This window comes from Ornithodoros turicata, chromosome 4 (genome assembly GCF_037126465.1).
Source record: "Ornithodoros turicata isolate Travis chromosome 4, ASM3712646v1, whole genome shotgun sequence".
Lineage (NCBI taxonomy): Eukaryota > Metazoa > Arthropoda > Arachnida > Ixodida > Argasidae > Ornithodoros > Ornithodoros turicata.
In genome coordinates, this window is record NC_088204.1 from 16,148,743 (window position 1) to 16,169,026 (window position 20,284).

Consider the following 20,284-nt stretch of genomic DNA (forward strand, 5'->3'; position numbering starts at 1 on the left):
CAATTCATTCAGTGGGTGATACAAGTCATTCACTGACATTCACCTACCACACACTTTCTCTTTGTAGTAAACATGTTATAGATTATTGCTAAATCAGGTTGGCAGATTGTTGTTGTTTGGCAATACGAGGTTATAGTTTATTGCTTTTTTTTTTTAATGAAAAGAGCAATTCCCTTTTAGTGGTCATTCACAGGGATGCTTACGGTTTTCTGCTTCTTTGGCCGTTGTATTTCGGTGTTCGGTTCGGTGTTCTGATTTTCGGCCTTTTGACTTTCGGCCTTGTCATTGCTCGGCCTTATTATTTTTCGGCCTTTTGACTTTCGGCCTTCTGACACTTCGGCGTTATGATCTTTCGGCCATTTGGCTTTCAGCCTTATGATAGTTCGGCGTTCTGGTTTTTCGGCCTTTTGACTTTCGGCCTTTTGATAGTTCGGCGTGGCTCTGTTTTCAGTGGTCCTTGTCCGTTGCAGACTCTTTCAAAGGTTGGCTTTGGCACGATGCGTTTCGCCAGAATGCATCATCACCTTTTGTTTTCGCCTCATTGCTTTGCGTGCTCAGAGTCATGCACTTATTGCGTACTCAGAGCCATGCATGAAGAAAAGAGTCAGAATCATGAGTTTAGATAACAGCGACGATATCGAACAGTGCTTCTCATTTGAAAGAGGAGACCATTCACCGCCTTCCATCGTTCCCATACATACTTTTCTTTCATATCGCATCGAGTGCTTCAAGTGGACATTGTCGCTACTATCATGATTTTGTGCGTTCAACGGTTCAAACACCACCATCAATAGGGAGCTTTAGGAAAACGTAGAAGTGTCACGATAACGTACCTGAAAACATGATAAGCGAATGGCATGATTCTTTTGAGGTGGCCGGCATGATGTTGTTGATATCTGATTGATTGACAACCACACACAGTCAGAATCGGAGCGCGCTTACGACTTCTGAAAACTCCCTAATAACAGATTATTATTTACCTTTCTTTTTTGTGAAGGCGAGAAGGAGATAACTCCTCAACGAGCATATAACGTCCCTCTCGCGGCTCGTGCTTCAGTTGACATCCGTTAGTTGCATTTCAAACAGTGCTGGACTGGTAGCAGCGGAACGAAGAGGTGACATAGGGACCCCGTTTGGAAAGGTGTGTGGACTTAGACATTACGCCGTAAAATTGGAAAAGATCTTTGTTCTGGACTGCATGCATCCGCGTGTATTTGAATTCACTCGCATGGCCCATCTTTGGGGTCACCATTCTCCAAGTCGGCTTCACCTCACTCCGCCTGCAATATCGGGTTAAATATAGCTAGGTTAGGTTGGGTTGGGTTGTGTTAGGTTAGTCTCGTGGACTTCTTTAGGCGTATCCGGTGCTTCCCGCGAATACCCAACAGGATGGCGGCATCAAGATGTCAAGGTGACGTGAAGCCAACCTGCAGGATGCTGATGGGAATCAAAAGAATATCAGCTATAATATAACAGATATGCCAGTTATACAGCTTGAATGTTTTTGGGTTTTAGTATTGTTATTTTTTTTTTGTGTGTGTGTGGAAATTCAGGGGGTCGAATTCGGGTGATTCTGTGAAGAAGAAAGCATGGTGTAGGCGGGTGAAATAGCGTTTATGGAAGTGCCTAGAGTAGAGGTTCGTTCTTCCTCAGAGGTAACTTTGCTAGATGCAAGCGTGAAGCGTACACAGTTTAATAGTTTTACGATTTTATGAAGCTCAAGAAAAGATCTTCCCGGAACAGCACCGCAAGCGGTACTGAAGCTATGATGTTTCAGCCCTAGCTGCATTGGAGAGATCTCTCGACAACCTTCAATAGATTCGCCACATGTCGCAGATTTGTCACAGAAGTATTTCAGGGGTGTTGTGACTACGTCACCATGTGTTTTAAACAATCGTGAACCGTGAGTAACACCGGCGATTTTCGTTTGCACAAGACAGGTGAACGCTCTAAACGATCATCATAACATTGGTACTGCGTGTTCTCTTAGCTTTTCTCTAATCAATGACGTATTTTTTAGAGGACAAGGTTGAGACGTTGATCTTTAATAAATTAAAGTTTGGTGCGTCCCGAACATGTGCTGCCATCTCGATAGAGTGTCGAACACTAAAATATTTGCGAATTCGGGCTACAAATCAACGGATAGCACTTAGTACTTATAGTACTTAGTACGGATAAACTAACATAACCCAACTAATTCGAACCTGACGTTGCATGTAGGGGGAGGTGAAACCGACTTGCAGAGTGGTGACGCCAACCAAACGAATGCCCAGCGGAGGTTCAAGTACATTTTGAGTTAGTTTCCTGTCATCATTCCGGTTCAAGTTAGGCGCCCATTTGGCGGAAGCGAACATAACATTGTCAGGACCCGTGGGGGGCCTCCGTGATGTTGAAAGCAGAGTGCGTCCGACGGACCTCTAGACACTTACTGAAGCGTAAAATGGAGAAGCAAATGCGAGAGAACGTGACGACTCGTTTCAATCTCTATCTCGAGTCAGTCTTCGTTCCGGTGACAACTGTTGGTTCAGCCAACGCCCCCTAGACACAGAAAGGCCTGCCTAATGCCTCTTCTCCCACGTTTGTCACGCAGACTAATAATAACATACGAATTCAACAAAATAGGCGTTGCCAAGTTGCCGGTGGTGAGTAAATCAAAGAGTGATATTAAATGGTAGAGGAACAACTTCTTTATTTACACATGGTAAATAAGAAAGTCGTGCACGAGACCGCACTTCTTCAGGTAACCTGACTAGTATTCAGGGACTTCAGGTGTACTGGGGTAGCAAGTCCGATATAGTGGTGAGTCACCTCCCTATTCTTTCCTTAAATGCCATCATCATCACCACGAGAAATATTGTATTGCAGCGGCTTCATTAAAGGTACTTTAAAGCAGTAGAGAAGCAAGATATGTTGGCAACGTGTCTTGAGACTCTGTTGCCTGTAAATCCCATATGCGGAACCATGCGACCGACAACGCTCTCTAAATACTTTTAATTTGTCATGAAAAATCCGGCGTAGTACTACAGTGGCTAGAAGGAGAAGTGTGCCGGGCGCCGCGAAATAAGCGCACAAAACTGCAATGAAAGGTCCAGGTGGCGCTGGTCGCAGTAGGCGAGTTACCTCCCGAAGGGCCCCGACGTGGAAAGTTGCGGTGTTCGGCACTAAACCCGAGGATTTCACGTTAGCTTGAAAAGGAATCTTGTTGGTGCTTGATTCATGTCCTCTTAATTATGCAGCGATAACTACGAGAACACGAGCATGCGCAATTTTTAAACAAAGAAATAAGAAAAAAAATACAGCCATGATGGTACAGTACTGAACACATTTATATTTTACCGAGACGTCATAGCGAATATTTTCAAATGGCATATTTTCAAGCAAAAATAGCGTATTTTCGTTGGACATAAATGAGGGGACAAGCGAGCTGGTGTATACATGTACGATTGAACAGAAACATCTCCTTGATTTCCGTTCAATCGTATTTTCAAATGCTTCCGTCGCTCTCTTTTTGACACATTCTCCTTATTCAAGAAAATCTGAGAGAGAAAGAAAAAAAGAAACTTTGTAAGAGAATGCAGTCGCGTGACTAAAAAGATCTGAAGAACACGTCTAATCAGTTCATTGCAGTGCACGTCACAGCCAATTTGTTCAAGCTTTATAGATTGGTCAAGGACTTGCATAAAGTAAAAGGTACTGCGGGCGTAGAGCTTCTGAGTGGAAAAATATAACGTAAATGCTGCTTCCAGCACTCAAATGAGCTTGGCCAGTCCATGGCCAGGATATAGTAGACGTCTAAGCAGCTGATGAACTCACTTTGTTGGATCTGTGCGGCTTATGAAAATGATCTCTTAGTTTATATAGAGCTCTTATAACCATGGCCTATCCAGCCTATTCGTTCCCAATCTAGCAGACAGAAACCTGAATAAAGGTGCGTACAGGGTTTATTATGCGCACTGTATACATTTTCTTAACAGGAATTCTTAACCTTTCTAACCAGCCCTTATCAAATTCTGTATAAAGCACACTGCATACAGCTTTTATACGGCAATTTTTCCGTTTTGTAACCAGTTCAGACTAAATCTGTGTGTAGCAAAAAGGGAATTTTGGATACGGAATTCCATTTGATTTTTTCCTGATGCGTCATGCCATTGACCATTCTTTCATGTGCCGTACGTTGACAGAGATTGCAAAATCGTTTCCATCACTGTTGATGCACAACGGGTTGAAGTTGTGCACCTGCGCACCAGAACCCAGGTTTATTTTGATGGGTGCACTTTCTTCGTGAAATACTTCGGCGCGTCCGGAACAGGGTTGGAACGGCATCGTCCGTTAGCAGCGACCTGTTCCTCAGAATTTCGACGTTTTCGTCGCCAATGATGTGCCGAAGAATCCTCATGGGATACCCTTCCTCGAATTACCGTTCACACACAACGCAATCAATTGTTAGTCCTTTATCCGCGCTTTACGTTACGCGTCTACTCTTCTCTGCGGATAGTTTCTTTCGGTGGTCGGAACAGGAGCTGACCTCATGTTCGTCCTCACGGTGGCATGGACCATGTCGTGAAGACTGGATACCCAGACTTCGCTAAGTGACACACAAAAGCGCCCAAAGAGACACAAATTGAACAAACAAATGCTCGAAACGTCACACGTTGAGCTGACAAGTAAGCGCCTGCTTCCAGCGACCCGACTCGCCTAGTGGTTGCAGCGCCCTCTGCGACGCCAGAATTTGTCATTGCGGATAAAATGGTTAAAAAGCAAGCGAGCTGGTGGCTAAGATCCATGACGAAAACCCGAGACTGGGAAAAAGACGAAAAACATTGAGACTTTGTGTTGTGTCGTCTGTTTTTCGTCTTTTTCCCAGTCTCGGGTTTTCGTCATTGTCATTGCGGTTTGCGCTTCCCTATCGCATGGCGTGTATATGGCGCCCGGCGCACTTCTCCTTCTAGCCACTGTAGTAGTACAGCGGCGCGACGCCAGGTGTCGAACAAACCCCTTTGCAGCGGGCAACACTGTCCAATATGTATTATGTATGCAGCATTATTTTGTCACGATTTTGTTCTTTTGGTGGCTATATTATTTCGAATTATATTTACGTAAGTGTGCAGAAACCGCTGTTTAGTGTGTTTTTTGCGAAATAAAATGAAAAGGAAACGCAGCGCTGTTCGACGGAAGCGCCACCTGAACCAAGTGGCGAGAAATCACAGGCTGATTGACATAACGGAAACCAATGGTTCTGAGGATGACGCACACAGTGCACAAACAAATCCCGACACTGTCTGGCCCTTTTAACGACTTCCACATTTCAACAGTTCAGTATTTGTAAAGCACCGAGGCTAGGGAACACGAAGGGACAGACACAACACGAAGTTTGTTTATCCGCAGATGTGGCTAGTTGTGTGGATTGCAGGGGCGGATTCTGTGGTGGATTGTTTGGTCGTGCCCAGTGTTATACGCGTGCAATGCGGTTGCCGCCGTACTCGGCAGAGAGTACGGATCCCTTCCGAGTACTATTACAGTGTCGCCCGTAATCTTTAATTTTAATTTTCTAATTAACTGCACCGCCTATTGGAATGAAATTTGCGCCGTTTTCACACTGATGGCTTGGACTATTGAATAGCCATGCTAAATTAAATTGGACCTCTGCTGCTTTACAGTACCTTTAAAATTATCGAGAGTTCAAAAAAGAAAACACGCTGGTGTGCATGGGTGCAGACGTTCTCTGCTATTGATCCTTCGTGGTACGTTGCAGAAAGCCAGGGGGGTGTATAGGGAAATCCCTGCTCCTCAGCCCCTGGTTGTGTATGCGTATATAGAGTTCGAGTATTACAGGATATAATTTTTCTTTTTACAACCACCAAGATTGGCTTCCACCACCAGGATATTCAGATTTTCGAAATAAAAAATCATGTTTCAAGCATTCGCGCTTTCTGTAGGAATTAAGGAGTTTATAGGAATCTTATAAGAAATTAACGCGTAATGTAGAAGAACATAGTTCTTTTTTTTTCATTTTCTATTCAGTCCACGCTGATGCGATAGAGCTTCTTAACTGCGTTGAGATTCTGCATCGCTATTAAGCCTTGTTGGAAGTAGAATAATGAGCGATTTGCTTGCGTCAGCCCTCTCTGGAGTCCTCATCTCAAGTCAGACGGCTTTGCATAAAATTATTGTAAATAATATATAAAAGTATACAATATATACAAAAATATACAAATAAATGTTTGTAAAATAAGTGAAGACAAGAATATCTAACATTTATTATTAGACCAGGCTGCAAAAATCCAAGCAAAAACGAATAACTTTCACAGTCAGCTATTCCAGAGAACCTGCCACATGCACATCAATAACTTGACAATTTCATGGGGTTTTCTATTTCATGTGTTCTTATTTATTGAATATTTCTTGTCCAAAGCATTGTAGCCATTTTCATTTAAGTCAAACGTCCGTAGTATACGTACGAAGCAGAAAATTAAACACAAAATGATTTTTGGTAGTTTCAGAAGATGGCGGCTGGACCGCACGTGCTGGTGCTGCTGATTCTGTCGATCACTGCGACGCAAGGTATATTTTCAGTGTTATCACATTCCTTGCATTGTGTGTGCTAACTACGAAGTTAGAATGAGTGCTCGACCCTAGTTACATGTACGAAACGGCTATGCGCAGGGATATGAACCAGGAGTCGGATTCACAAAAAGCTCGTGCGACGGAATTTGGCGTAACTCCGTCGTACGACGAAGTTAAGACGAAGTCTAGATTCACGACGGGCGCGCGTCTCAAAATTCGCTACTTACGACGGAATCCTGCGAGAGCTCCCGAACGGTCTTACGAGGAAAGATGGCGGCGTATTTGGCAGCGGTCGATTTGGAGACAGCGAACAAAGACTCCGTAATACGCGCCCACGCACTGCACTTTGCCACAGACCCTTCAAGACCATCTCCCGTAGTGTCAACGGTGCACTTTTTTTGCTTGATAGCCTTCAACAAATGCATCAGTCTTGCGCTCCGAAAATTCGTGTCGCAGGGATTTTCCAAGCATCCCCTACACCCCCCTAAGACCCCCGCACCCTCAGAATTCTGTAACGCCGCTCCAAATTGTCTGCAATAAAGGCCAAAAAAAGTCAGAAAATCTGCAAATATGTGTGCCACACCCCTCCTACAGAACACGCCCCCCTCCCCCAGACGAACATATTGGGAATGTCCCTGCTGGGGTCGTGGAACGCGTTTCGCTTGTGATTGCATGGCATCCATAATGGCTACCGAAAGACCAAGAGCACGTAACGCGACGGACGACTTCTTCTAACGGGACGACTATTGTTGTACCAACAATAGTGTACCAACAATATTGTACAATAGTCCCGTGGAGTGGAGATTGCAGATTTTCGTCATCGTTACCATAGCGAAAACATAGTCTCGCACCCTTCGGCTGTTTCTCTCCGAGTTGCACGTGATAGGAAATGAGCAACTTTCTCTTCCTCGGGAAAAGGGGCACCCTCTCCACCGCGATAGCTTTGTGAATCCCGCTTACGACGCCATCGTACGCGTGTCGCAGGCTGCGACGTCTTAGGCGCATTTTATCGTTACTTACGATGGTGTTTGCGAATCCGACCCCAGCACTTCAATATTTATTACACAAGGGGCGAAAATCATGCACAAAAATAGCAGGCCACACTTGGTGTCTTTAAATCAGATTGGCTGTCACCCTCTCACCATGACAACAACAACAACAATAGATGATGACGATGAGACAATGTTACTTGGTCAATGCACAAATCCAGTTCACCAACTCTCTGCCCTCAAGGCACTCCTTACCTTTCTCTACAATGGAGGGATTGTGTCCACACTGTGAGGCTCATCCTTAAAATATCACAAAATGACTAAGCTATTAAAGCTATGGGGTATAGGAACCCCATAGCTTTAATAGCGTCACTACCAAAGTCACCACCCAATCGTCACCACCTAAATTGCTGCTGTTCTAAGATGACACCTGCGCAATGTGAAACTGACAGCCTCGCGGCATCAGAGTGTGCCGGCTCCCAGGTACAGTGTTCCACAAAAGTTTACGGGACACGCTCCTGCGCGTGGCACATGTCTATAAGTCCGTGCGGTCCCATTCGCAGCTAGCGTGTCACTCCGAGGAAGGAATGCGCCATGCGCCGGGTACAGCTGAATCGGCACGAGAGTGCGAACGAGGATGGACACTGTAAGGAAACGGGAAAGTTACGGTGGCCACTAGAACGTACCGGAAGAGACCCAGTTTTGATCGTCGATGGCGTCAACTGTCGAAACAGAATGGTCGCTGTCTCCGCTTTTCTTCTACAGAGTGTACAACATCTACTGTGACTAAATAGATGAACGTTATAGCCTTCGTTACCGTACGCGTACGAAGTTTTTGCCTGTAAGAACATTACTGCGTGACGACAAGCTGAGCCTCGGCTGGCATCAGTCAGGGACACTGGAAGAACGCAGAAGGGAACGAAGATGGCAACCGCTTAAGGGGATCTAGGGAAGATATGGCGGAAGACCAAGGAAAGAAATTGTTGCACCTCTAGAAAACAGGAAGAGCCTTATTACAGGAGTTGCCAGAACAGAACGTTGTTCTGTTTTCGCAACAATGCACTGAGTTGTACAGTGCTGAACAAAAGTTTACGAATACGCTCCGTTTCGCGGCTATGACCGAACACACAGGTCTACTCGCAGTGTCCCCAGAAAGTCGCTCACACAGACATTTAATTTGAACGCTTACCCCTTTGCTCGCATCTTGCCGAAGGCAATGCTGTCTGTCCGAACTTTCCAGCGTAGTCCATCCTCATCCAGTCGTTCCTCCATGTCTCTGTTTCACATACTCAACGTTCTTGGAGCCTACAGGCCTACACCAACTTCACATCAATCTCACCTGCACACTAACCGCACTTATTCTGCTGCACTGCGTCCTCTACGGGCAAGGGTCATCTCTCAGACACCATTTCTGTTGGTCTATGGGTGCCTATCTTCCCCTTCTTGCACAGGAGCCGCTTGTGAAGCCCGACACATTGTTTCGCAGTCGTTCTGTGTACCAATGTAGCGAAATATTGGTTCACCGAAACATGAATTGAAAGACACAACTGCTCCACAACTCACATGCTTTTGGGATTCACGTCACGAGTACTCTGGCGCGCTATGCGGGTTCGAGAACAACTTCGTGCTTTCCGTGTGAAGGATCTGAAACACATGAATGAACGTGCGTCAAAGGGACAATGCGCAGTCTAACTGGTACATGATGATTAAAACAACAAGAAACCAAGGCATACGTTTCGCAACGTACGGCGTGCAAAAAGTTGATTTGCTAACGTTAAAACCGGGTGCGCATAAACCGGGTGTGAGTCGTGAAAGGAAGCACATGTTCTCGTGCAAGTCGTGGAACACGCTGGGCAGACGAACCTTGAGCATACACTTGAACATGAAACACTTGAGAAACACTTGAGTATCGTATTCACGTAAAGCGGTCTCCACAGCTGCAGCAGAGCTCCAATTGCAAGGCACCTCCGGCCGTACTGAAGCCGCTGACGTTCACTGTAGTTTATATTGTCGCAGATCACGCTAAGAACGTCAGGAGCAAAAATGTCACTTCCTGCATGCTGATACGAACACAAAAAGGTCAAAGCACAGCAGGCGAGTGCGAACGCGGCATCAGGAAGCAGCAAGCGAACGTTACACAATGTTCAAACGCGTCGCAAGATACACCTTGCCTTGGAGCACGAACGTGCAAACAACAACTTTATTACAAGATGATGAATGGGGAGTTTCATCGCCAGGGGCGATACTCTACCCCATTGTTGGCGGTGATGCGGGGAATGAAATAATCGTCCGCGTCCATGTCTCTCTCTAGACGTTGTGCTGTCCATACAGAGTATACGTAACGTCAATGAGAGTTGGGCACCTCTCTTGGAATGGGAAGTCGCTCACATGCCTACATGTTGTCTAGGTGAATACATCGAGTGTCCCGACCGCTCTTATTGCCCTGCCAAGACAACCTGCTGCCTCTTAACAACTGGTCAGTATGGCTGCTGTCATATCGAACACGCTGTGTGTTGTACCGGCCACGATGCTTGCTGTCCCGAGGGTTATCGCTGCCAAGTATCTACTCATTCCTGCACGAAAGGTTCTACAAGTATTGCAATGTCAGAGAAGAGTCCATCTCTCTCTCTGGACGTGGTGCTTGCCATACAGCGTAAGTAACATTAATGAGAGCTGGGCACGTCTCTAGGAATGAGAAGTCGCTCACATGCCTACATGTCGTCTAGGTGAATACATCGAGTGCCCCGACCGCTCTTATTGCCCTGCCAAGACAACCTGCTGCCTCTTAACAACTGGTCAGTATGGCTGCTGTCATATCGAACACGCTGTGTGTTGTACCGGCCAGGATGCTTGCTGTCCCGAGGGTTATCGCTGCCAAGTATCTACTCATTCCTGCACGAAAGGTTCTACAAGTATTGCAATGTCAGAGAAGCGTCCATCTCTCTCTCTGGACGTGGTGCTTGCCATACAGCGTAAGTAACATTAATGAGAGCTGGGCACGTCTCTAGGAATGAGAAGTCGCTCACATGCCTACATGTCGTCTAGGTGAATACATCGAGTGCCCCGACCGCTCTTATTGCCCTGCCAAGACAACCTGCTGCCTCTTAACAACTGGTCAGTATGGCTGCTGTCATATCGAACACGCTGTGTGTTGTACCGGCCACGATGCTTGCTGTCCCGAGGGTTATCGCTGCCAAGTATCTACTCATTCCTGCACGAAAGGTTCTACAAGTATTGCAATGTCAGAGAAGCGTCCATCTCTCTCTCTGGACATGGTGCTCTCCTTACAGAGTAAGTGTCAAGTATCGTTGAATCTCAGACTGGCAGTTTTTTTCTGCCATGTTGTTTCATGCTTTCGTGTCACCAACGCGACGCAGTCCCCACCTTCAGTCTGCATGTTTGGCCGGCTACAGGACTAATTTGGAACATCGTGATGGTTTAACATATACGGCGTTCCTTCATAAGGACCTTTGCCTGCAGCGCAGCCCTATTCGAAAACACGTGGCCTCCTTGCTGGCAGGCTACGACTACTTTGTCACGCGCAAACGCTTGTTTCGTATTTAGGCGGATTTGTGTTATGCGCTGGTAACACAACACGCTGCGCACAGTGCTTCACATGCTGCCCTTTAGCCCTCGGAGGCCATGGCTGCTGTCCGTACAAAGAGGCTGAGTGCTGCTATGACGGCATTCACTGTTGTAGCTGAGGCTACCATTGTGATTTCAGCGGCGCATGCGTCTTTGGGCCATCCACAATAAACTCGTAGAAGAAGTCACCTTCTGCGGGTGCACTGCTGTTTCAAATTCTTTTCAGTAAGTAGCGTATAGAGGACGATGGTCTTCCTTTACATGAGTCCTGATCGGCGATGATGGAATGTCCCAGCGGGCAGGTGGTCGTGGCCTCACGCTAAGACGGTGCCGCTAGAACTGGCTGGCAGGCGCAGTGGCGCGCGCCAGCGGACGCACATCTTCGTCATCGCCCACGGGACGCCATATCACTCCCTCCCCAGACACGGAGCGGTGTAGACCTAGCGGTTGAGATCCGCGTCGATCAGCCGCGCAGCCACAAACGTTTCTGGAAAGGTAATGGGAATATCGAAAACTTTACAGGTATGCACCACTGATATGCGCAGTGGCCATTGTCGAAGTTGTTTCAGTGAACGAGGACCGGAATGCAACGAAAACGTCTTTGGCTGCGCTTTCTTTGCTGGGAAGATTTTAGGTTCAGTCATTAGCACTAGACCTGGGCATAATGCCTCATGTTTGACTGCAAGTTTACACAGAAGTTTCTCAGCGAAGCAGGTGCTAAGGCACATAGGATTCGATTGCGTACGGAACATCAGACGAAGTTAGTCTACTTCGTGTCAAAGTTCCCGCAGTGCCTCCAGTATTCAACGCTCAAGATACGTCCTTAGCGTGGTAACTGATCAGCCAACTGTGGTAACTCCTCCACTTGCGCAGGTTCTGAAGTCACGTGCCCCGATCAGACCAGGTGTCCAGGAGGCAGGACCTGCTGCAAGACAGAGGATGGGAAGTACAGTTGCTGCCCGTTTTCAGAAGCAGTGTGTTGCGATGACGGAGTCCACTGCTGCCCCACAGGACACCAGTGCAACCCCGAGGAGGGTAGCTGCGAAAGCAATGAGAAGAACGAAATAGTGTCGATGCTCAAGAAGTTCCCAAGCACTCCAGCGCCCTAGTTTTCTTTTCTCATAATTGCGCATGTGATTTAATGTTTCCTGTAATGTTGCTATACTTTTACTAACACGATAAGTTCTGTGACCATAATTCATTGTTTTGTTTGAGAATAAATGGGATAAGTCGCTCAAAAAAGCAGGAAAATGAAAAAAAAAATTACATCGATACTGGCGATAGTACCGTACGCTCCGAATGCTTTATGCAGATCAGTCTGAGACAGATATTTTGGTAGATGGCCCAGCCATAGCGTTGCACTGCAAACTGAACAATTCAATGTAGTAAGCGTTTTTCTTCTCTTTTACAAATTGATCAATCAAGTGGGATAAGGTTGCGTGTGGGGTTTGCTGCTACGAATACACTAATAAAAGCAGTTGTCAATCTTGCCCCGATCTTGTTTTTACAGAGTGAATACTAATGGCGAATTCACGTGGTCATTTATTTTGAGATCTTGCCGATCATTGCTCTTTCTCACTCTCTGTCATTGCTTTTCTTTCTTTTATTATCTCCATTGATGATTTGTATGCGAAAAAGAAAAAGGACACAACCTTTCCAGGAAACTGTACTTGATGAGATGAGTGCTTTGGCAGCGACATATTCTACAGATCCTTGACCGGATGAGCTCAAGTGGACGGATGGAAAGTCTTTACGAATAGCAAGGAGGACACGGCTTTTAATTCTTGGGCACAAACACACATAGCTCGCAATTTTGAGAGTGCCGCTGGTTCTGGTTTCAACAAACGTAAGTACCGGAAGTGGATGCCGTTGGAAAAAGTTTCTCACATCACTGATTCGTGTTTGTAGTCCATTACAATTCCACTGCATTACCGTAGCTTCACTGTAGACTTTGTCCATGGCTGGTCTGTGTTAGAATTTTCAGAAGTTCAGGTTCAAATGCCAAAACCTGCATAGATGACCTCGGGGTGGGAGTTGAAGAAAATTTTCAGCCGTGCGCGGGGGTACTGTGGGCTGCCCCTTCTTCTGTTTGGTCGGTTCGCTCGTGTTGGCATTTGCTGTCTTCTTTACTTCGCGTTTTGTCAGTGCTTCGCCATATGCATCTACTCTGACGGCTTTGATGGCCGCTTGGCGGCGGAGACAGCTTGCATATAGGATGCTGCATGAGGGCCATGGCAGTTTGCACATTTGCGTTCTCTCTCGGAGGTGCGTTCGCGATGATTGTGCGGACCAGCACAAACCTTGCGCCGTGTCACTCTTCTACAGTTCTTTGCCAGATGGCCGAACCGCATGCAGTTGAAGCATTGGGTAGGCGAGAAATATTCTTCCAACTTGTAAGTGTCAAACCCGAGTAAAACGCTGGCCGGCATCTTCATGCCCGATGTAACGTGACGACTATACTGGACGAAGCCTTATCGTGCATATCTCCGTCATCTTGTTGTCTGAATGCTTTCTGTCGGCGTACTTCGATTGCTCCAATGGGGCTTAAAAATTCCAGGAGTTGCTCATCCGTGTATGGTGTTCGCAGGCCAGTGATTTTCCCAGTATTCCCTATACACCCTAAAAACAGAGCTTCAACGCATGGTATAGGCCCCTAGCCAAACCACCATCCAGAATGACAACGCTCGCTCCCTTGACTCGATGGGGACCGGGGGCGTACACCGCAGCGGGCATCCGTAGAGTGTTATACAGGGAGAGAGCAGTTCTTGGGGCCGTCCAGTTTGGTAGGCGGTGGCAAACATCAGCCACCCTCTTCGAAGAAAGCAATGGTAGGTATGTCATCCGCTTCTAATATCCTTCGTGCTGCTGTCCCACGAGCAACTCTCCGTGAGTTTTGGTTTGTTGCGAGGTGGCATCTAGCACGTACATCAATCCCAGACCTGCCGTGAGCTCGTCTTTGGGTGTTGGCGTTGCAATGGTTGTAGACTAGTGCGTTTGTTGCGTTAAAGGGAGCCAGCCAATATGGCTGGTCTTCCACGATGATGCCAATACATATATTTTTGAGGCAATGATGAACTGCATGATGCCACGAAAATGTCGTAAGTCTCTCATTTTCAACCAATCAGCGCAAAGAACGGTGCCACTTGGAAAGATGGTTGGCTAGGAGCGTGCTATATAAGGTGGAGTTCATTTTTAAGTGTGTTGGAGTTAACTTTGTTCGGGGGCGGTGAGTGTTGTCCGTCCCGATGATGTAGACACTATCGACACATTACAATACAGTACGACTAGCAACCAGTTACATTTATTTCCAAAAGCCCCGGAGCAGCCCTACATCAGTGGCGTCCAGAGAGCATCTGCCCGCGTTTCCCTTTCCAGGCTACCGTTCGTCCCTTCAAGTCCCTAAAATCGTGGTTCCATCTCTGTTTCTCGGGACGCTCTTAACGAGCGTCCCTTGGCTATGTTCACCATGACAAGCAGGACACAAGTTACTCAAGGTCAGTCCCCATCGCCATGGACTGAGGAGAGATACTTAACAGGACAGTGGAAAGACACTTAACAGTAGGGGTCAGAAATGCCCCAGATACACCTGGTCTCCAACATGGAAGGAGAGAGTCGCGCGGACTCTGATTTTTGCGTTGTTTGAGCGTTGTTTCTTAGTAAATACGCTCGTTGGCACTAAAAGAATGACATATTTGGATACTGCGAGCCACGTTCCTTTATGGAGCATGATTTTAATAACATGCATCGAACATGATTGTGCAACACAAATCATCCATTAAATTGCACCATGGCGACCGCACCACCAGGTACCCCTATCTTCGCGTACCCTTCCAACGTTTCCTTGGGCGCTTTCGCCATTACAATGACTCTAAAGAGAGGACCCGAGTTATTAATCAATTTCGCAAGAGGACCTAACCGCTAAGCGATACGAGAGGTCATCTTCTGCCCTGTATTACTCGACCACCAAAAGCACATCCAAGTTGACGGTTGCCCAAAGAATAAACGCCTGCAGGGGGAAGTCGATGACAAATACTGCTGGCCCGTGACGAGGGATTGGAATTTCAGAGATGGCACTCACTTCAGTAATTGGGTGAAATTAAGTGTCAATTACCGTGTCATTCCGAAGCACGGAGGAAGTAAGAATCTGTTTCGAGGCGGTTCGTGAACTCAGTTTGACAAAGCATGCGGCGTTATAAATGATATCGTTTACTCTTGGGAGGCAGTTTGACCCCCCGTCGGTGGGACCCGCATCATTAAAAACGCAAACGCCATGGGAAACGCCATGTTTTATGGAGCTTTGAACGAGTTCGTGGGGGACGAGAGTGCTAATGTGCCTAATAATTTCTTTAAGTAGGGCACCCGGTGGCAATGGACGTAGCCAATGAACCGCACACATCCGTCCTCATATTTTATTCCGTTCATTTCGTTCAATGTCGTTTATGTTGTTATTTTAAAAATCGTCGGGAGACATGAAGTGAAGTGGTGTGCAAGCAGGTTTCTCTTGTCACTGAAATGGCCACTAAGTGCAGGATAGAAATTATTACCGACCTCTAGGTTGACCGGGAACGTGGGATGCCTTGTGAGGCGTCTGAGGGACACTAAAAACAGAACTTCACCGCATAGGACGCTGTGTGCTAACCATTGCCGCAACGGGTAGGGTTATCGCTTCTGATTAGAACAGAGCGCGATTCGGGTGCGTACGCCTATTTGTGTCAGTTTGAATATATTATAATTGGCACAAAATGGGTGCCCCATTCTCTCTGTTCGAATATCAGAAGCAATAATCGTATCATTCGTGGCAATGGCTGGCGCACAGCGTGCTATGCGGTGAAGTTCTGTTTTCAGAGTGCGCCTGCCACCCCCACCCCAAGAAAAAGGTATCTTTAAGTTTTTGTTTAGAAAAAGTGGAAAAGAAGACATAAATTTTCGCTGTAGCACGGCTTAGATTGATCATCGAAGATTAGAGAAAAAATCATAGTGTAATATTAATTTTAAATATCGATTTTATTTGTTTAACACTCAAATACGAAATTTATAAGTTTACGTCAATGTGACTGTTAGCGCAAAGTTTGACTAGAACTATATAGTAAGCACATAAAATTGTCACGTGGAGATGCAAAATTCCGGGTGAAGTTTGCCTAGCTAAAAGCGAAGGCCACCCTCTCCGCCACTCCTTCCCTCTGTCCTCTCCCCGCCTGACCACGCCCTCTCACCCCGCCTGACCTCCCTCTCCGCTCATAGCCACAGTTGCTTCGCGGCGCAAACACGGAACAAAATAAAATAAAATGGAAGAACGGGTTCCTCAGATTTTTTAAATAATACGAAAACAAATACATTATTTAAAAAAAAAGCCGTTTCCAAATAAATCGCTAAAGTCCAAGCTCTCCACAGAATGGCACCGACACTCCTGATCTGCAAACAGATAGTCTACGTCTGTCCCAGAAAGGTGTATGACACCTGTTTTCAACGAATCATTTAGAGAGAGAAAGTGATCTCAATCGAAACCATGGCCCCCTACCCTACACCCTAAAAACGACAAGAACTTCATTCCTATATCACTCTTAAAAAAATGGACTTCATCGCATAGCACACTCGCGAGGCGTACGCCCTTCTTGTACCACTTATGTAGTACATAATTGGAGTTAAGAAAAGGAGGAAGAGGCTTGGACGATGTTGACTCCGCTCGTGATTTCAGTTTGTTCAGTTTGTTTGTGTTCAGTGTTTGTGTTCGTGATTGTCAGCAAAACCCTTCCGTGTCGCTTTCTGCTCCTGCAGCTTTGAGTAACAATTGGCACAAAAAGGGCGTGCGCCTCCCGTTTTCCACTAATCAGGGACGAGAACGTTATCATTCGGGATGATGGTTGGCTAGGTGCGTGCTATGCTGACCTCATTCTCTTGCAAGAAACCTCATTCTCTTTCTGCAGAAGGCAGGCCTTGCTCAACGACCCATCTAATACTTTGTTCTCCCCGACGAACTCGTGCACCCTCACCGCATCCCCATCCTTCATCCTCCTCTATCCTCCATCCGGCCGTCCTTTCTTTGTGTTTTATGTCCTTTTTTTGCTATAGTCGTGACGACGCCCACTTCTGTGTGGCCAACAACGGCGTGCCTATCCTTCCATTACCCCCCCCCCCTCAATTTTAAAAGTGTATGCAGTTGTCATTCGAAATGGTGTACCCTATCCTGATTTAATGAAAACGAGGGGGGAGGGGGGCACGTTTTCCAAACACTTTCCATCTGCACATGCATGATCACAAAAAGATGACTAGATGCACTGTGACAAACTATTACTCCTCTTCGGGACGGAATGCATGGAGGTTTATGCGATGGTTGGGGACTATCTGCTGTGCCGGGACGTACATTTTAGGTAGTTAAGAGACTCACACGGGGACGAACTCGCAATCTCAGGGACTAAACGCGCTATGTTACTCCCCAATTAGCTCCTTCTTTTCTCGGAATATATACCCAGCATTTTCAACAATTCAAGAAAGATTACAACATCATTTTGAATGATGATTAGCTGCACTGTTAAAATAGAACTCGCCGTATAGTACGCCCTTAGCTGAACACCATCCCAAATGACGTCGTTCTGCCCCCGATTGGTTAAAAACGGGAGGCCTACACCTTTTTGTGACACTTGTGCAGTTACGTTAATTGTCACAAAAGGGCGTACGCCCAGCGCTTTCCACAAATCAGGAGTGATAACGGTATCATTCTGGGCAATGCTTGGACTTCAGCCAAACGCGCTAACCGCGTTTACATGAACACGACGCAAGCGTATCGAATCGAGACGGTACGCCACCGTTTACATGGATACGCATCGTGTCCAGACGGAAGATGGCGCCACAACGTGTCATATACATGAAATTCTCGGGTAAACATAAACAAGTCCCCGTCACAGCTTCCGATGCCTGCACGAAGACTTCCGGTTCGTTCCGCGACTATAAAGACGCTCGGAACCAGCCACCATGCAGAATGATATCTTTCACGTTCCTGATTTGTTGAAAATGGGAGGCGTACGCCTCTTTGTGACAATTTGAATTGCCATAAAAGGCGTATACGGCCCTCTCTCTCCTCAAATCAGAAGCGATAACTGTATCAATCGGCATAGTGGTTGGCGCGGAGCGTGTTCGCTGCGAAACCGGATGTCGTCTTGGCAACAAACCGGAAGGGGTGCAGAAAGCCATGTATTGGAAAGTTAGAGGCGCACTTCCGCAAATACCGCCGTTTCCGGTGTCGCGCTACCTTCGCACCGAACGTTAAAACGTCGAAAACGTAGCGTCTACGCCCCATTTTTAAAGGTACTGTAAAGCAGTAGACAAGCATGGTATGCCGGTGATGTGACTAGAGACTTTGTTACTTCTAAATACCATGTGCGGAACCATACGACCGACAACGCGCTATAAATATTTTTAATTTGCCATGAAAAATGCGGCGTAGTGGAGCGGTGTGACGCCTGGTGTCAAATAGCCCCCTCCACAGCGGGCAACACTGAAAATTGGTATTTTTGGTATTGGTATTTTTTTCCCCACTTCTAAGCGCGATAGTGCATATGATAGTATGCAGTATGATAGTTTGCATATAGTGTATGCGTGTAAGTGTAGTGTGTAGTAGGTATAGGCTACCGGCTTGCGTGCCTGGGATGGCGTAGATGGCGGGTGCTCGCTACTTTCGTTTTGTAAAGATCGTGATTTTGTAAACGTCTGTCAACTTCTGACAACGTGATTGTGTATAACGTGGACACGACAAGGTCATTGAGGTTTTTTTTCCTTCTTTCTCTTGGTGCGCAAAAGCGATCCGGAACAAAATGGGAAAGGAAGTATACGACATGGCACAGTGTGGTGTGTGCCAACGCTGGGGCTATTTAGACGAGACATCATTCAACGAGCTCGAGGAAGCCGTAAATGTGACTTTAAATTGCAGCATATGTACACAAATGAGCTTACTGCGAGAAATATTGGACTAGAAACGCCTTGAAGAAAAAACAGCACGACAAACAGAGGCAGAGAACCAAAGGTGTAAGTGGGCGACAGCCATGGAGAAATTAGAGAAACAGTACGAAGAAAAGGTTGCTCAATTGGAGAGGAGGGTAGAGGTCCTCGAAGCAAAAATGAGAGAAGTGGAAGGCCAGGAGAAACAACAAAGAGCAACGACAGACAATGTCAGCAACCATGAAGGGGAGGATTGCACGCACCGAGAACAAATAACGGCTACAGACGGCGTGGTGCAGGATAGGACAGAGGTCGCAAGCAACTCGCTGGAGGGCTACAACGACATAAACGAGATGGGCACAACACACAGCAATGGTAGGACCAGGGAGGACAGTAGAGAGAGAGCAAAGTCCAACTGTACCACAACCCCGGCAAGGAATCACAGGCAACATGAGGGACATACACCCGGCCACCAATCGAAGCTTGACACACCAGCTAGAAGGAGAATAGCAGTATTAGTAGGCGATTCAAATATGCGACGCACAACTGATACGATCCGCCAGAAAACACAGAATGCGGACGAAGTAAAAATATGTGTGAAAGGGGGTGTGGGTGTTGAACAAATCCTCCATCAGGCTACATTACAACTGCAGAAGACTGAAGAAAATGAGGTCATGATGATAATCCAAGAAGGGACGAACGACATCCTAGCAGGTACACCATCGGATGTTATTGCAGATGAACTAAAAGAGTGGCTGACGAGGGCGGCTGCACAGCACCGTAATGCAGCTTTTGTGTTGTGTAAATTCCTGGGATATATCACCGAGGCCCAGAGCTGCAAGCAGCAGCAGCAGAACTCAACAAAGCTATATATGAGATGGGCCGGAAAAGCAGTGCCAACCCTAACATCGAGATCCTGAGAACACCGTGGTGGCCGGAAGCCATGGAGCCAGATGGCATACATTATAATGAAGAAATAGCGACCAGGCTAGGCTTTAAAGTAGGAAAAAAGGTGACAGCTTTTTTAGGTCTGCCAATGGTGTACCTCCCTGGTCCAGGCAATAGGGGAAGGCAGAGACACAACAGTCCCCTCCGGCGGAACAACACAGACTTAGTGGACGTACTGATCACAGCCCTAAGGAGTTGCAAGGAATCTCAGCCACAGCAGCGGTGGTGGAATGCTCCAAAGCAAACAATAGGAGGAAAGGGGGCAG

The 20,284-nt window shown here is 46.7% G+C and overlaps 1 protein-coding gene and 1 long non-coding RNA gene across 3 annotated transcripts; one reads left to right on the forward strand and one right to left on the reverse strand.

Moving 5' to 3' along the window:
* Nucleotides 1-884: 884 nt before the first annotated feature.
* On the forward strand, nucleotides 885-12,689 carry LOC135392749 (progranulin-like). The gene is made up of 6 exons (XM_064623472.1): nucleotides 885-1,141; nucleotides 6,495-6,561; nucleotides 9,961-10,206; nucleotides 10,280-10,525; nucleotides 10,599-10,844; nucleotides 12,012-12,689. The coding sequence occupies exons 2-6, from the start codon at nucleotides 6,504-6,506 to the stop codon at nucleotides 12,245-12,247; spliced, it is 1,032 nt and encodes a 343-aa protein (XP_064479542.1). The 5' UTR covers nucleotides 885-1,141; nucleotides 6,495-6,503; the 3' UTR covers nucleotides 12,248-12,689.
* LOC135392748 (uncharacterized) lies at nucleotides 7,094-9,459 on the reverse strand. 2 transcript variants are annotated; one of them, XR_010422206.1, is made up of 4 exons: nucleotides 9,287-9,457; nucleotides 9,117-9,197; nucleotides 8,743-9,044; nucleotides 7,094-8,197 (listed from the first exon to the last, which is right to left on the reverse strand). It is a non-coding gene; the product is annotated as an uncharacterized LOC135392748 (long non-coding RNA). The 2 variants fall into 2 exon arrangements; XR_010422205.1 differs by lacking the exon at nucleotides 7,094-8,197 and having other exon boundaries at nucleotides 8,523-9,044; nucleotides 9,287-9,459.
* Nucleotides 12,690-20,284: the final 7,595 nt, after the last annotated feature.

Bases quoted from the DNA above. Each gene is read 5' to 3' on its own strand.
- LOC135392749 (XM_064623472.1), top strand. From the start codon at position 6,504: ATGGCGGCTGGACCGCACGTGCTGGTGCTGCTGATTCTGTCGATCACT. The intron at 10,526-10,598 runs GTAAGTAACATT...CATGTCGTCTAG, and splicing joins CGTGGTGCTTGCCATACAGC to GTGAATACATCGAGTGCCCC. The intron at 10,845-12,011 runs GTAAGTGTCAAG...CCACTTGCGCAG, and splicing joins CATGGTGCTCTCCTTACAGA to GTTCTGAAGTCACGTGCCCC.